Raw genomic sequence first — 14,322 nt, 5'->3', positions numbered from 1 at the left:
AAATTAGTTAACTATATGCTAGATTCGAATCAAACCGTTTTGAGTTCAAATCTATATTTGATTCAAATCAGTTAAATTCAAATTAGAGTTTTAATTCAACAACTCAACTCAAATTTAACTTATTTATCTTTTTGAAAACATTATTCACTTAGTCATTATTATTATTCATTATACCAATAATCGTCTGATAAAATTATACACTAATTTAAATGAATTTAAATTAAAAATTTAAATTAAACTTCAACTGAATTTTATTTTAATTTAATTTAATTTGAATTTACCCCGAACACCCCCTTTGATAATGATTATTTTAATTAAGTAACCAGTCATAGAAGTACAAATAATAAGTCGGTGAGACTAAACAGAGTCGTCGGAAAATATATATGGAAATGGCACCATAGCCGCCTCTGTTTGACGCAGTAAAAGATTTCTAAATAAATATATATATATTTTATATAGCCTTCCCAATTTCAAAGATTTAGGAGGAAATATAAAAAGGGTAATATAGTAATTATAAAAAAATTCATTGACACAAAATATAAGTAGCAAGACTGCGTGTTGGCCGCCCAACCGAATTCAACACTCAACTATTTTGACGAGAGGAATTTGAGCGATTGCCCTAGAGGAGGAGTGGACGTGATTCAAACCGGCTGAGATTTGGATTGATGTTATTCTTGAATGAGCCAAAATCATCCGTCTCAAGTTCGATTCAAGATCAAAGTCTCATCAATATTATCACATCAAATCTTGCTTCATCAACGATTATTCTAATTAAGGTTAGATTCGAACTCAAAATTAGGGTTAGATTTGAGTCGAACCAGCTCGAGCTTGATTCGATCGAACCCGAAATGAGTCGACCTTAGCCGAACTGGAACTATTCGTCAAATTTTCTAATTAAAATTTTTGATATAAAGTAATATCGTTTTGATTAATATGTATTAAAACGACGTCATTTTGATAACGGAAAACAAGCCGAGCTCAGACTCGACTCAGTTGAGCCCGAAATGAGCTGGCCTTAACTGAGCTCGAGTTCAAACTCGAGCCAACTCTATGTGGTGTACTTAAGCCTAAGAGTTTGTATTGTGTTTAAGCTCAAGTTTAAAAGCATTCAACTCGTCAGACTTATGAACCTAAAAAACTTGATTCGAATTAGTTAAAATAATGTCGTTTTAATCCATACGTATCAAAATGATTTCATTTTGACTAATTTTAACTCAACTATAATATCAAACCAAACTCGGTTTGAGCTTGACTTGTTACAATAATCAAACTCAATCCACTTTGGAGTTCGACTTTCTTCAAACTAAATCAAACTCAAACTCATTTAAGAAAACCTATCAAGTTTGAGGTTGACTCTTTCAAACTGAACCAAACTCAAGCTCAACTTAACTTGAATCCTCCCTTGCTCTCCTAATGCCAAATACAAGCACCCACCTGGGTGCATAGCTTGAAGCTTCTGGTCCCTCTGTATTATGCCTGGCACTGGGTATTTCCATCCTAAAACTACTTACCACTTTCCTAAACTTAAAATTAAACCTTGTGAAAGAGGGTAAAATCGTTCTAATTCTGGATTCAAAATGAATTGCAGAGATATATCAAGACATTCAATAGATTCCAATTAAAAAAAAAAAAAAGACCGAAGAAATGAAATCCAAGCCTCAAAGAGTAGTTATTTTCAGAAGATTTTGAGTTACAACATGAGCTTCCATGTATATAATTCGTTACAAAGTTTATCAGCCTATAAATGTTACATCCCTCTAAGAAATTTCAATTCAGTAGGAGAGAAAAAAAGAAAAAAAATAAAAAAACTCAACTTTCTCAGCTTTACGCGCAAAAAATGCATAAGCGGATAGCCTAATCACTAGGTTAAAATCTGTAGCCAAGAACAAAACTTCACCGGGTTAAATTTGTAGCCAAAATGGGGCAGAAAATTGCATCAGGTCATGAAGCCTGATACTTGTCTTTCACAGCTAAGGCTGCTGCTCGGTACCATGAAGCGGCAGCCATGGCACCAGGGTCGGGAACTGAAGCAAGGATCTCTCCAGAGACATAGGTTGAACGGCCAGCCTGAGTCGGAGAAATGAAAAGGCAATGTATTAAAATGCGGAAGAGACATAAAATCTCCCCTCAAGACAAGTTCGAGAGATTCACCTGAGCCTGCATTTGTTTGGTTGATTCAGCTCCAGCCATTGCTGCTTCGGATGATAAAAGAAAGGCAGTGCAAGGATCAATCCCGGCATTTAACCTCTGATAGGATATAAAGTGTCAGGAAAAGATAAGATGGCACGTCAACAACAAAAGCAGAAAACAGTTGACAGCTGTTAGCTATGTAGTGACTGACCTCCTTAAGAACCGCTGCGGCTGGAATTAGGGCATCTAACAATGTTCGATATCCAGCAACAGCTCCACCATATTTGCTAACGGCAGCAATTGAAGCTTCGAATGCTTCAGCCCCTGAACCAAGAGACTAGTTAGTCAACATCAGCTAGTAAGAAAACTTATTTCACAAGCAGGCTTAAATGTAGTTAACTGACATTGTTTTGCTGTGACGACTGACTCAGACTGTGTGTTTACTTTTAACCATGCATATGCCGCTGAACAAAATATATTGTATCTGTTTCAGAAAAAAAGCACATTGTTAAAGAACAAACTAACAAAATTACTGGATCCAGGAAATTAATGTTAGGCATAATCATAAAGAGAAAAAGATTGAAAAATACATGATTCCACTTGTCCCACCCATGACTCTTTTAATAGATGCTCCAATTTCATTCACTGTTTCTGCGGCATCGTTCAAAGGATAACTGGGGAAAAGGTTAAAAAAAGAGATGATTCAACAACTAAGCCGATAAAAGGGAAAAAATGGAGGATTGGGAATTGGAAGAGCATGGAGGTATCAAATAATAAGATAATTTAGCGTTCATGGTGATTAAAAAACTAAGTATGTGGATGAAAAACTTACCACTTTTTCATGTCCTCTAGAATTGCTGTTGCACCTCGATATATCTACAAAAGCAAATAAATTGAGATAAAATATATGAACCAAGAAGCACACCTTGATGAGCAAGAAGTTTCAGGATTAGACTCACTGTTGATCCACAGTCACCATCACCAACTTTGCTATCCCATTCATTCAAACAGTCCCTCATACTGATCACTTCATTTGCAGCTGCTTCAATAGCCACTTCAAGAATGCGGCCTTGTTGAGTTAGCTGTAGTGGCCGACTTAATGACTACCATCAAAGCAAACATGGCCAATTAGGCCTGATTAAAGCTATGAGGAAACAAAGTATTACTTTTCACTGTTAGTGACAATCAAGACATTACAGATGCCAATAGTATTCATCTTTGCCATCAATATTGTTCATCCATGAGACATTCTGTTCCAATTTTGACATAACGACAAATCATATATTGCTAATAACTTGGTCTAGTACAAATCACTAATAATGAATATATGTGACACACACATGTCAAAACTAAACTGATTTGATGGTCACTTGTGAGCAGGGAACTTTATTTAGAGAACACTATTCTGTATTAGTGATGAACAAATGAAAGTTGTAAATAATTTCATGAAACTAACCTCCTCACTCTTTGTTGATCGAGAAGGTGACATTGGAACAGGAATTTTGGCGGGTGGATGATTACCTGCAAGTAGACAACTCCTAAGTTTCAACGGTAATAAAAATGCTATAACACTTAATTTGGAATTTTGGAAAGACCCTTAATAAGGACCTTATGACAATATGCACTATTGTTGAAATGTTGAATTTATCTTCGTATTAGTGCAAATTTCTAAACCAACAGTTTATAATTCTAGTCCCTGTGATGAAGCATTATACATGACAATCTTATAAACAATTGAATTCAAGAACACAATGAAATAATTTTCCAAAACACCACGCACCATCAGCACCGACAGGCCAAGAAGGAGCCTTAGTTGCAGCATCAAGACGTTGCAGTATTCCTTGATCTGCCTTCATGATAGAAATTGAAAATCCTGAAAGAAAACAACACGGAGCTTCATTATGTTATTAATTAAACAGAATGCTGCTGGCAGAAAACAACAAACCTGCCATATCAAGAGAAGTCATGAAAGATCCCGTGTACACTCTATCAACAGCCAAACCATGCTCCAATTGCAAGTTAGGGACGGCTTTTCCTGCTACAATCATCAGTTCCATTGCAGGCGTGGCACCTAAACTGCAAGCAAAAGAACAAAATAATAGTGAAACCTTCCCACATGGACAGAAATTCTGCTTTCATGAGTTTGGAATGTCACATAAAAAATTTAACTAAAAACCAAGATATATTGGGTTGTAATTTCTCTTCAAAATGCAAGACTCATTTGAGAATTATCTGTTTCTTTAACTTCTTGCAACCCCATTGCCAAGAAGCTTTTTCATTCAATTCAGCTGACTAAGCCAGTGTTAAAAGCGAAGAAAATATGTCAAAAGAACCAGTAACATTATAGGTTAATTCTGATCCAAAGAATGTAAGAAATCATTGACCTACCCATTGACCATGAGCACCACTCTATTACCTCGTGTAATCGGAACATAATTGGTTTCCTGCAAAGTTGACCAGTAAGAATAAAATGGAAAGTTAAATTTAGGATTCTGTGCTATAAAATGCTGTGTAGACTGTGTTACATGAATATGAAGTAAAAGTATCTATATGAAATAGAAGTACTAGGTCATTCCAGAAGTCAATGCAATAACAGGGTGCAGACATCAATTTTTTTCTCAGGCCTTCCCAGGAACCTTGTTCCATGGAGAAATAATGTTTAATAATTTTTTTAAAAACCTTTTTTTCTTTTTATTCTCTTTAAATCAACAAAGCTAAATGTAACATGTAAAAAGGAAATATCTCCCCGCGTATTGGGCATACTGTTGACAATATCTGCTTAAGTACATGAGAGACAACCACATCTACAGGTTGAAGGTCCACCACAGCAGCACCAGGTTCACCATGCTGAAAAGAAATGCACCTTATTTCAGTTTAATATGTAAAAATTGAAGCAAATCTTTACATGTCTAGGAACTAAAATAAGCAGCAGCTGTGTAAAAGATCCACAAGATCACTTGACCACTAATACTGTGCACAGTAACAGAAGCAATCAACTCAAGATGTAACTTGACAGACTCTGAACACATTGAATGAAATTCAATTTATTCCTGAAAAATTCATTACACTAAAAACATTTCAATAAATTTAATATGGACTAAACTAATTATCTCATACATGAGATGTCATTTTGAAAATAACTCACAATTCCAAGACCAAGTTCCATTTTTCCTGGACCCAGACGATCCGATGTAACCTGCCCAGGCAGTGTACAAACAGATAATGCAACAGCCATTGTCCCAACCATTTCACATGCACATTTCGCTTCTGCAGTAACTTCAGCTAGAGAAAGGCCAGCAGCAGCAGCAGCTCCAGCAATCTGATTTTGCCAAAGATAAAAGATTTTAAAATAAATATGAAATTGACCAGTTCAGTTTCCATGAGAGTGACGGGAAAAATGAAATTAGGAGAGAAAAAAAGCATAATAGAGCAATCATGTTGACAGTAAAAGTCTGGCCAACAAGGCAACAAACTTATTGCAGCAACATATATTCAGTTTACATTTCTTTCCTGTTTGACCTTAATAACTAATAGTTTCAGACAGAATCTTAAAGCATGGTACAAAAAGCTTCCTACTCCACATGCATAACCAGTACTAAATTTGTTGTTAGAGCATTTCAGACATATATGAAAGGATAAAAGCATATAAAAAACTAAATCAACCAGATACAAAGATAAATTTGGCTGGTGATGAGAGTAAAGAAATTCAGTACTGAATTGATCATGGAAAACAAAGAAATGGAAACTAAGGAAAAGATGTCATTTCACAGAAATAAGCAATAGTAGAAAAGGCCTGGAGTGTGAGTTCATAAATGCATATGAAAGCAAGCCCCTATATGCATATATGAAAAAAGGGAAGGGAAGAGACAGAGAACCTTGTGAACAAGTATAGTGCCCGCCAAACCTCTTCGTCCAGCTATGCCTCGAGGTGGAGGCAAGGCACAATCATCTCCAACAATAACAATCTGCAAATGCAAAGAGTATATCATTACTTTTATTTGCCACTATGCTTGAAGTAGACTTGACTATGAACATACCTCCACTTTATAACCTTCAGATTTTGCTTGCTCAGCAGCCAAACCAAAATTTAAGCGATCGCCGGTGTAATTCTGTCAACATACAGATTATAACTCTATGGATAAATATAATTAGATAAGAATTTCCTCAAATTTTTACCAAAATTTTACAAAGTCGTGGTTATCTCTCTTCTGCTTTTCTTTTTTGTAGACAAGCTAACAAAAGTTCTCACCATAAAACCAGAAATCTCATCTTATAGAATGTATCAATACGATTAATGGGTGAAATTCCATCTGAAGTTTTGAAATAACAGTACCTTAACAATAAGAAGGCATCCCATAGAACCAGTTACAGCACGGATGCCCTAAAGTTGAGTAGCGGCATATCAGTCAGCCAGGAGAAGAATGGCATGATTGAAGGGGCGTTAGCTAAATACAGAAGCAGAATAAAGGTTAATAAAACATACAGCTAGAATTGAATCAACTGGAGGAGACGCAAAAATATCTCCACAGATTGCAGCCGTTAGCATCCCTTCTCCCACAAATCCAGCATGTGTAGGCTCATGTCCACTGCCACCCCCTGTATCAAGATAGCACTAATGAGACACAAGATTTCTACAATTCTCATTCAATGTAGGACAAAGTTGGTATTTCTAATGGTCAATTAATCTAGTAACTGAAAATCAGAGTAACACCTTTATACATTAAACAATTACAGAAAAAGAAGATATCAAGAACCATGAAACAAGCATTTTAAGTTTCAGATTTTTTTTAAAAAAATGTGAAGACTGTTAAAAGGCAATATGCACATTGTTGAACCTGAAATAACTGCAACTTTGTCATATGTTGCACTAGAAACATCAGCACGTAATACAACCTTCACCTGTATTACCACAGAATGGAAAATGTCATACTATTTCTACTTCTCTGAGCATGAACCTCCATCCCCATCTTTCTTTTGGATATAATGTAGAAGGCCTTAATTTCATAGCATATAAACTGAAATTAGAAAATATCATCACCTCAGGGAAACCATCTAGATACTGCAGACCAGGATACGTTTCTACAAGCCCCTCAATGAACTCAGTCACCACATCTGCAACCATCATAAAAATAAAAATAAAAGAGAGCACTTCAACTTACTTTATCTTCACCAATTAGTACTAAATTCAATTTGCAGTTTGCAATATAACTGATCACATAAACTGTCAAAGGAACCATGACAGAACCATAAACCTTCAATCAAGATCAACAAAATCCTAACATTCATCCTCATTATGACAGAGCAATTAACATATAGTTTTTCTGCACAAGTGAAACACTGGACTGCTGAGCAATTTGAGGAACATGAGTTTTCATTTCATATCTTACATTTTTCACTCTCAATTTTGAATTATGTTAGGATGCTGAGAAAATCTTCGAAACAAAAAATAACTGAGATAACAGCTCATAACTCATAATCCACCTCTTATTAACAAGCAATTCTGGCAAGAGCAATCCTAATCAATTTCATCAGCAGAAAAAACAGAGCTGAAATGATCAATTTCTGCTTTCTCGTCAACCAAACAGAAACAACAGCACATTCTAACCACAAGCAACAAGATGATTAAACAATAAAAAATCAGCGCCAAACTAAAATATTCAAAATGAGAATCAATTTTATCTTCAGGGAAAAAAACAACACTCCAATTCTCATTTTCTATTTTATCCGATACGAAACAGAAAAGCAAAACAAAAATCAACAAAAACAGCAGAAAAAAGCTGAAATTGTTAGTTTCTAATTTCTCAGCATTCAAACAGAAACCATAGCACATTTAAACACCATGCAACAAGAAAATTAGATATTAAAAAAATCTGCACAAGTAAAAATATTCAAAATCAGAGTCAATTTCATCTCCATAAAAAAATAATACTAAGACTTCAATTTTCATTTTCTACTTTCTCCGGCCAAACAGAAAGCAAAAAAGAGAAAAAAAAAATATGTTGAGACATTAAAAATAAATTAATTTATATGTAGGAGGATAATGCGAACCGTTGGGATCATTGATGAGTTTCTTCCCTTGGAAAGCCATGAAAGTTGAAGAAGAAGAAGGAAGAAAGAGGACGCGGAAAACGGTGTCGTTTTAAACCCTATGCGCTGTGGTTTTGCATAGATTTTCAAAAGTGAGGGAGGATGGTTGCTTTCGTTGGATCGTTTTCGTAGCGACTTGTGATTTGTAGAAATTGATGGCTTGTCCGGACAAATATATTCCTTTCTGAAGTTACTTGAATACCCTTGCTTGTTTATAAATATTGCGTCCTTGCCATGTAAAAAATTCAGCCCGTTTGGCCCATGGGCCAATCTATTCATTTTCTAATCACCGACTCTCACAAGGGTCAAAGCCTTGATATATGGGCCAATCAATTCAACGGATCTCATCAATTGAATAAATCAGTAAAATTAATATAATATAATTAATTTAAAATTTAAAATATATTTATTAAATAATATTAAAAATAAATTTTTTTAATCCAATCATAATCTCAGAATACTTAGATATTATTTTTAAATTGATATTTTCTACACTTTGATTGGAGTCTCTTTAACTTCAATATCAATTTAAAATAAGGATTTTTATTAAATAAATTATATTAGGTCGATATAATAATTAAAATAAATTTTAATTATGACTTTAATCAGATTTATGGTTAATTTTCAATTAGAATGATTAGTCTAATTCGAGTTTTAAAACACTGATAAGACTTAAGATATTTTTCATTGATTATTTAGTGGCATTTCTTTGGATTTTATATTATATTTTTTATGTTTTTATTATTAAAGAAGAAATTTAAATTCTGTGATTCTATATTTTGAAATATTTAATAAGCCATTTTTAATTATTATTTTTAAATTTAAAAAAAAAAAAGTGGCTGTGCTGTTGTAATTTTCACTTCTTCAACATTGAATTGTTTATTTTTATTTTTTTAATTTCCCTGCATATTTCCCAATATTCTAAATTTTTAAATGTTAAAACACAATATTTGGGCAGAATAACATAACACCCTTAATCTTTTATTAATTCACAAAACACCTTCAAGAAGATTTTAAAATTACAAAAATGGATCCCTGGAGCCATATTTTTGTAAAGTGACCCCCATGAAATCCACCACCCAAACCACAATATAAACTATATATTACATCCATCCAATAAATTAGAGATCATAATCTATCAATTATATCATGAGAAAATTAATGACAAATTTTACAAGCATTTTTTTAAAGACTTATTTTTTTAAGAAATAATATACCTGAATTTATGTTATTCACCATCACTGCCACCATTGACACCAATTATTTTTTTTGTCATCTTTTTAGTTCGTAAATGTCACATGATGAGTGACTTCTTCATTGTTGTTGCTACTGCCACCACCAACATTTGACGAACACCAAGGATCATCAGTGATGAATTGCATCCACGAATCATCTTTGTCTTCCTCGTCAATGCAGGACGAGGATGTAATCCCTAGTTGGATATCGGGTGACAATGTCTCGTAATCATTCATTACACCTTGCGACGAGCTCTCCATTAGGGATATACTACATTGCCCTTGCGGATCTTCTGCTTCGGAACATATTCCATTTTTCTTGAACACTCGACACAGTGCATAAGAGTCCTGCCATTCAAAATTCATAGTTAATTAAGTGAATGCAAAGCCATTATAGAAAGAAAAGTTGGGAACAAGACAGGGAAATTGAGTCAAATTTTGTGGCTGATCTTGACAAAGAAAATACTTTTGCTTCATAAAGGGCTTTATCAAACAATGTCTATATAAGCTTTATGAACATAAGCATGGTTTATGAAATAAATCTGAACTAAGATGGAATTCAGTTTGATGTTGGATCGAACGAGTTGATCCAGAAATAAGGACTAAACTTGTTTTCATAAAACAAGTCAAAATTATATAAATATTCAAGTTTGAACTAACTCTAATTGAATCCAGAATTAAATTAATTTTTTTGTTGAGTTTAGGTCACAGCCTATTTGTTTCACCTTCAAGACTTTTTTTTCTAATAATGTCTATATAAGTTTTGTGAACATAACTATGATCTATGAAATTCAGCTATAATTTTTCTTATCAGAACAAAGCTAAACTAGGATTAGATTCAATTCAAACTCGGATCAAATGAGTCAAGTTTGAATCAAAAACTTAGTTCATTCTCATAAGATGAGTCGAGTTCAATTTAAGTTTGAATTAATTCTGATCGAATCTAAAGTTAAAGAGTTAAGTTCAAACCTTAGCTCGGTGGTTTCCCCTTCAAGATATATTGCTTGAACAAAGGGTTTTTCTCTAAAATTGTCTATATAAACTTTATGAATACAAATATGAGAAATGAAATTAAAAGAAAATTCTTTCTTATCAATATAAATTTAAATTATGATTGGATTCAATTGGAGTCCAGATCGAACAAGTCGACTTTAAACCAAACTAATCATTTGAATTTAAATTAACTCGAATCGAATCCAAAGTTGAAGAATTGTGTTCAAACCTCATTGCTTGACAAAAGGACTTTCTCTAATAATGTCTATTCAAGTTTTATGAACACAAACATGATCTATGAAATTAAGCAAAAAATTCTCTTATCAATACAAATCTAAACTAATCATAGTTTCAATTTAAGCTCATATCGAACAAATTAAGTTCGAGTCAATGATTAAATCTGTTTTCATAAAATAATCGAAATTCAAGCTAATTTGAACATTCAAATTCTAGCTAACTCAGATTGAATCTAAATTTAAATTTTTATTTAACCTAATTCAAATATCAACTCATCGATCTCAAATTGATTAGTGTTTTTATGTATTTATATATGTAATAAAACTATGTGTATCTACTTTAAATACACAATTACATAGATACATATTTATATATATTATCATGTGATTGAATAATTTTAAATTAAAGTTATAATAATATCTAATTACATGATAATATGTAGAGTGTATATCTATTTATATATTCAAAATAAGTACGAATAATATTACTCTTATATATAATATAAAAGTAATTCTATATGTATAAATAATAATTTGTTATTATATAATTTGATAATTAAAAATTAAAAATAAAACTATTATTAATCATATGATAAATTATTATTATTGTTTATATATAAAATTATATATATAATTTTATCGAAAATATAAAAAGGCTTGGTTGGTTGGAGGATCGAAAACAAATGGAGGGTTATTTGTAGGGTTTGGAATAAAGTGAAAAGCAGCCGACAAATTCATACAAGTGAAATGTGATATTCTCAAATAGAATCCACAATCACAGAACAAAAAATGTTAAAAGGAGATGAAGAAGCAACATTAATATATAAAATAATAGCAAGGAGAGATTGAGTCATATGGGGGATCCTACTTTTGTCTCATTAGATAAAGCAAAGTGAATTTCAACTTTTGTCACTATTTAAGATTTCCCAGAGTGAGCTTCAGCAAGCAACGAATATGTCACCCATTTTTTATTTTTATTATTATTTAATTTAAGAAATAATAAACAAGTGTGAAATATATATAACACTACTCCTTACTTTCCATGCAAGCCATGCACTTTTCTTCACGTTTCTTACCCCTGTATTCTCCCTATGGGTGGATGTGAGTGAGTTTTATTATATACACAAATAATAAATTAAAAATAAAATAATATTTAATCATATATTGATATATTATTATTTATATATAAAATTATATATATTATTTATATATATAGTTTTATTAGAATTGACACAATCTAAACTAATAATCAATTTGAGATCAAATCGAGTCTAGAATGGTTAATTTGAAACTTAGCTCTCATTGTTTGAATGAGAAATAGTAACATCAGAGAAACAAAATAGTCATTATAAAAGAACAAAAAGTTGAAAAAGAAAAAATTCACTCAAATTTAAATTGTCGAAGAAAAAGAATTTTTGAAAAAGAAAAAAAAGAATCGTCAATGAGGCATTAATCTCAAGCCAAACTTAAACTAAAATTCTTTATTTTGAACTTAACTTATATCGAACCGAATAATAATCTAAACCTAATCTGACTCAAATTATATCCATCCCTATTTTCTCTATGAATGTAAGTATTTTAGGTTAGCATACATGTAATATAGATAAAGATTTAGCTAACTTTATGTACTTTTATGTGAAAGAAATAGCCAAAGAAGCTATGGCTAAGAGACTTAATCTAGCCTAATTTTCTGGAGTAATGCAATATACATCTATGTTTAAAAACTAAATTAAATATTTAAATAATATCTTATTATATAATTATTTTTATTTTAAATCCACACCAATACGGGACAACGTAATATAAAGTGAACTGTATATTGCACGGACTACCTGAATTGCCGCAGAGGAGTCTTCGCACTCTTTGTCATCAAGTCGATACTCATGCATCACCCAGTCGGTTCTTATTCCCTGAGGAGCTCGGCCTCTGTAATAAACCAATGTCTTCTTCATTCCGATGGCTCGATTCTGATACGAAACTCTCCGGTCTTTTCCTGTCGACTTCCAGTAACCAGCTCGCGTTGCTCTATTTGTTCTGAACCCATTCGGATACTTCCGGTCCCGAGGTCCAAAAAAGTACCACTCCGGATCCCTACTTGGTAGAAATGATTTCTCTACAAACAACAAAAAAAATTTAACTAAACATATTGTGCATAATGTGATTAACATTCTCAAAATTTTCTCTTGCCATTGAAACCTATCAAAAAGAAAATACAAGTTACATATATGTGTATATATGTACTCACACACACAGAGAAGAGAAGTACTATCAAAATGTGTAAAAATAATATCAATTTTGGGTAGATTTGAACTAAATCAAATTTGAATAAAGTCTATTCGAATCTAAAAAGTTTATTTCGAATTGGTGATGAGGTCATTGCAGAACTACCAAAAATCACCAAAAAAGAAAAGGAAGAAGATTGTCAAAGGAGAAGAAGAATCGGTGGAGATGAAAAAAAAAGATATCAGGAGAGAAAAAGGAAAAGTCATCAAAGATTAGGAAAAGTCAGGAAGATAAGTCTCGGATCCACTCTTGTTAATAATATAGAAATATTGTTTCAGACCATATCATAACGTGAAAATACTTCAAAATTTCTGTATCATGGAGTTTTCATGGGGGAAAAACTGAGATTTGGGAAAGATGTAGAAGTCGTCGGAGAAATGAATTTGTCTCCAATTTTCCAGTGACACACTGGATTCGAGCTGATTAGACTTGAACTCAAACTAGAAGTATCCTAATTTGAGTTTAGCTTGTTTGCGTCCATTAACAAACCGACTCAGTTCAAATCCTCCTCTTATGATGATAATAATAATAATAATATGAAATATTGTTTCAAACCATATCAAAATGTGGAAATACTTCTAAATTTTCTGTATCATCAAGATTTCATGGAATATAAAACTTGTACAGAATAAAAAAAAAATTGTTCAAATCATTTGAAAACGTGAAAATACGTTTCCAAATTTTCTCATACAGTCGAAACTGATCGAAATATAAAATGGGGATGGAGAAAAATGAGATACAGAAGAGAAGAAGATGGGAAAGACAAAACCTGCTAACTCCCAAGGCTCACATTTGTAAAGATCAACTTCAGGAATAATGTCGAGTTCAATCTCTTGGCCATTGATTTTTCTCTTGAGATAGTAGTTGACGAGCTCTTCATCAGTGGGATGAAACCTGAAACCAGGAGGCAATCCGACGGGCGCCATTGCTGATGGATCGATGTCTCTCTGTAAATGAAGCTTTTCTTTCTTCTTAGCATTATGAGTATATATAAAAGGATTCAAAGCCCCGTCTCTTTGGCTCATTTTTCACTTTCTCTTTTCCAGATTCTTGGACAATCGTTTTCTGCAAGCCCTTTGTTTTTTTTCCTGGAAAATTATTGTTCCAAGTTCTTTATGCATTTACTCTTAAATTCCACGTCTTTTCTTTCTCGATTCGTCGGCTTACTCTTTCATTAATATATGAGCAAAGTAGCATATATTGTCCCTGGAAGAAATACTTGTACGAGAAGCAGGGCGAGGCCAAAAATTTTATTTTCAGGGGCTAAAATGTAATTTTTAGTGAATAAGAGGGCCTAAATGAACCATTAATACGAGCTACGAATCTAAATCACAAATTCGAACTATAAATTTGAGCGA

General features: G+C 32.7%; 2 protein-coding genes across 4 annotated transcripts; both read right to left on the bottom strand.

Moving 5' to 3' along the window:
* Window positions 1-1,645: 1,645 nt before the first annotated feature.
* LOC123204906 (putative 3,4-dihydroxy-2-butanone kinase) lies at window positions 1,646-8,350 on the bottom strand. 2 transcript variants are annotated; one of them, XM_044621709.1, is made up of 20 exons: window positions 8,179-8,350; window positions 7,169-7,242; window positions 6,966-7,029; window positions 6,614-6,726; window positions 6,464-6,511; window positions 6,168-6,239; window positions 6,006-6,095; window positions 5,276-5,449; window positions 4,894-4,977; window positions 4,519-4,574; window positions 4,076-4,206; window positions 3,911-4,003; window positions 3,587-3,651; window positions 3,090-3,233; window positions 2,963-3,006; window positions 2,721-2,804; window positions 2,535-2,614; window positions 2,342-2,454; window positions 2,152-2,247; window positions 1,646-2,067 (listed from the first exon to the last, which is right to left on the bottom strand). In XM_044621709.1, the coding sequence occupies exons 1-20, from the start codon at window positions 8,216-8,218 to the stop codon at window positions 1,942-1,944; spliced, it is 1,791 nt and encodes a 596-aa protein (XP_044477644.1). In that variant the 5' UTR covers window positions 8,219-8,350; the 3' UTR covers window positions 1,646-1,941. The 2 variants fall into 2 exon arrangements, with proteins under 2 accessions (XP_044477644.1, XP_044477645.1); XM_044621710.1 differs by lacking the exon at window positions 6,966-7,029 and having other exon boundaries at window positions 8,179-8,219.
* Window positions 8,351-9,166: 816 nt separating this feature from the next.
* LOC123204883 (NAC domain-containing protein 86) lies at window positions 9,167-13,911 on the bottom strand. 2 transcript variants are annotated; one of them, XM_044621687.1, is made up of 3 exons: window positions 13,734-13,911; window positions 12,511-12,794; window positions 9,167-9,800 (listed from the first exon to the last, which is right to left on the bottom strand). In XM_044621687.1, exons 1-3 carry the CDS (start codon window positions 13,888-13,890, stop codon window positions 9,498-9,500), a joined length of 744 nt encoding a protein of 247 aa, XP_044477622.1. In that variant the 5' UTR covers window positions 13,891-13,911; the 3' UTR covers window positions 9,167-9,497. The 2 variants fall into 2 exon arrangements, with proteins under 2 accessions (XP_044477622.1, XP_044477623.1); XM_044621688.1 differs by having other exon boundaries at window positions 12,514-12,794.
* Window positions 13,912-14,322: the final 411 nt, after the last annotated feature.

This window comes from Mangifera indica, chromosome 20, assembly GCF_011075055.1.
Source record: "Mangifera indica cultivar Alphonso chromosome 20, CATAS_Mindica_2.1, whole genome shotgun sequence".
NCBI classification, from domain to species: domain Eukaryota; kingdom Viridiplantae; phylum Streptophyta; class Magnoliopsida; order Sapindales; family Anacardiaceae; genus Mangifera; species Mangifera indica.
The sequence above is the reverse complement of the archived record's forward strand: the minus strand, read 5'-3'. Positions and strand labels throughout refer to the sequence as shown.

What these genes read in the sequence shown, in the direction of transcription:
- LOC123204906 (XM_044621709.1), bottom strand. Translation starts at nt 8,218, where the DNA reads ATGGCTTTCCAAGGGAAGAAACTCATCAATGATCCCAACG. An exon ending in CAGTTGATTCAATTCTAGCT is followed by an intron (nt 6,512 to 6,613) that starts GTATGTTTTATT and finishes ACTCAACTTTAG; the next exon opens with GGCATCCGTGCTGTAACTGG. An exon ending in CCGCAGCGGTTCTTAAGGAG is followed by an intron (nt 2,248 to 2,341) that starts GTCAGTCACTAC and finishes ATATCCTATCAG; the next exon opens with AGGTTAAATGCCGGGATTGA.
- LOC123204883 (XM_044621687.1), bottom strand. Translation starts at nt 13,890, where the DNA reads ATGGCGCCCGTCGGATTGCCTCCTGGTTTCAGGTTTCATCCCACTGAT. An exon ending in TGAGCCTTGGGAGTTAGCAG is followed by an intron (nt 12,795 to 13,733) that starts GTTTTGTCTTTC and finishes TGTTGTTTGTAG; the next exon opens with AGAAATCATTTCTACCAAGT. An exon ending in CCTCTGCGGCAATTCAGGTA is followed by an intron (nt 9,801 to 12,510) that starts GTCCGTGCAATA and finishes TTTGAATGGCAG; the next exon opens with GACTCTTATGCACTGTGTCG.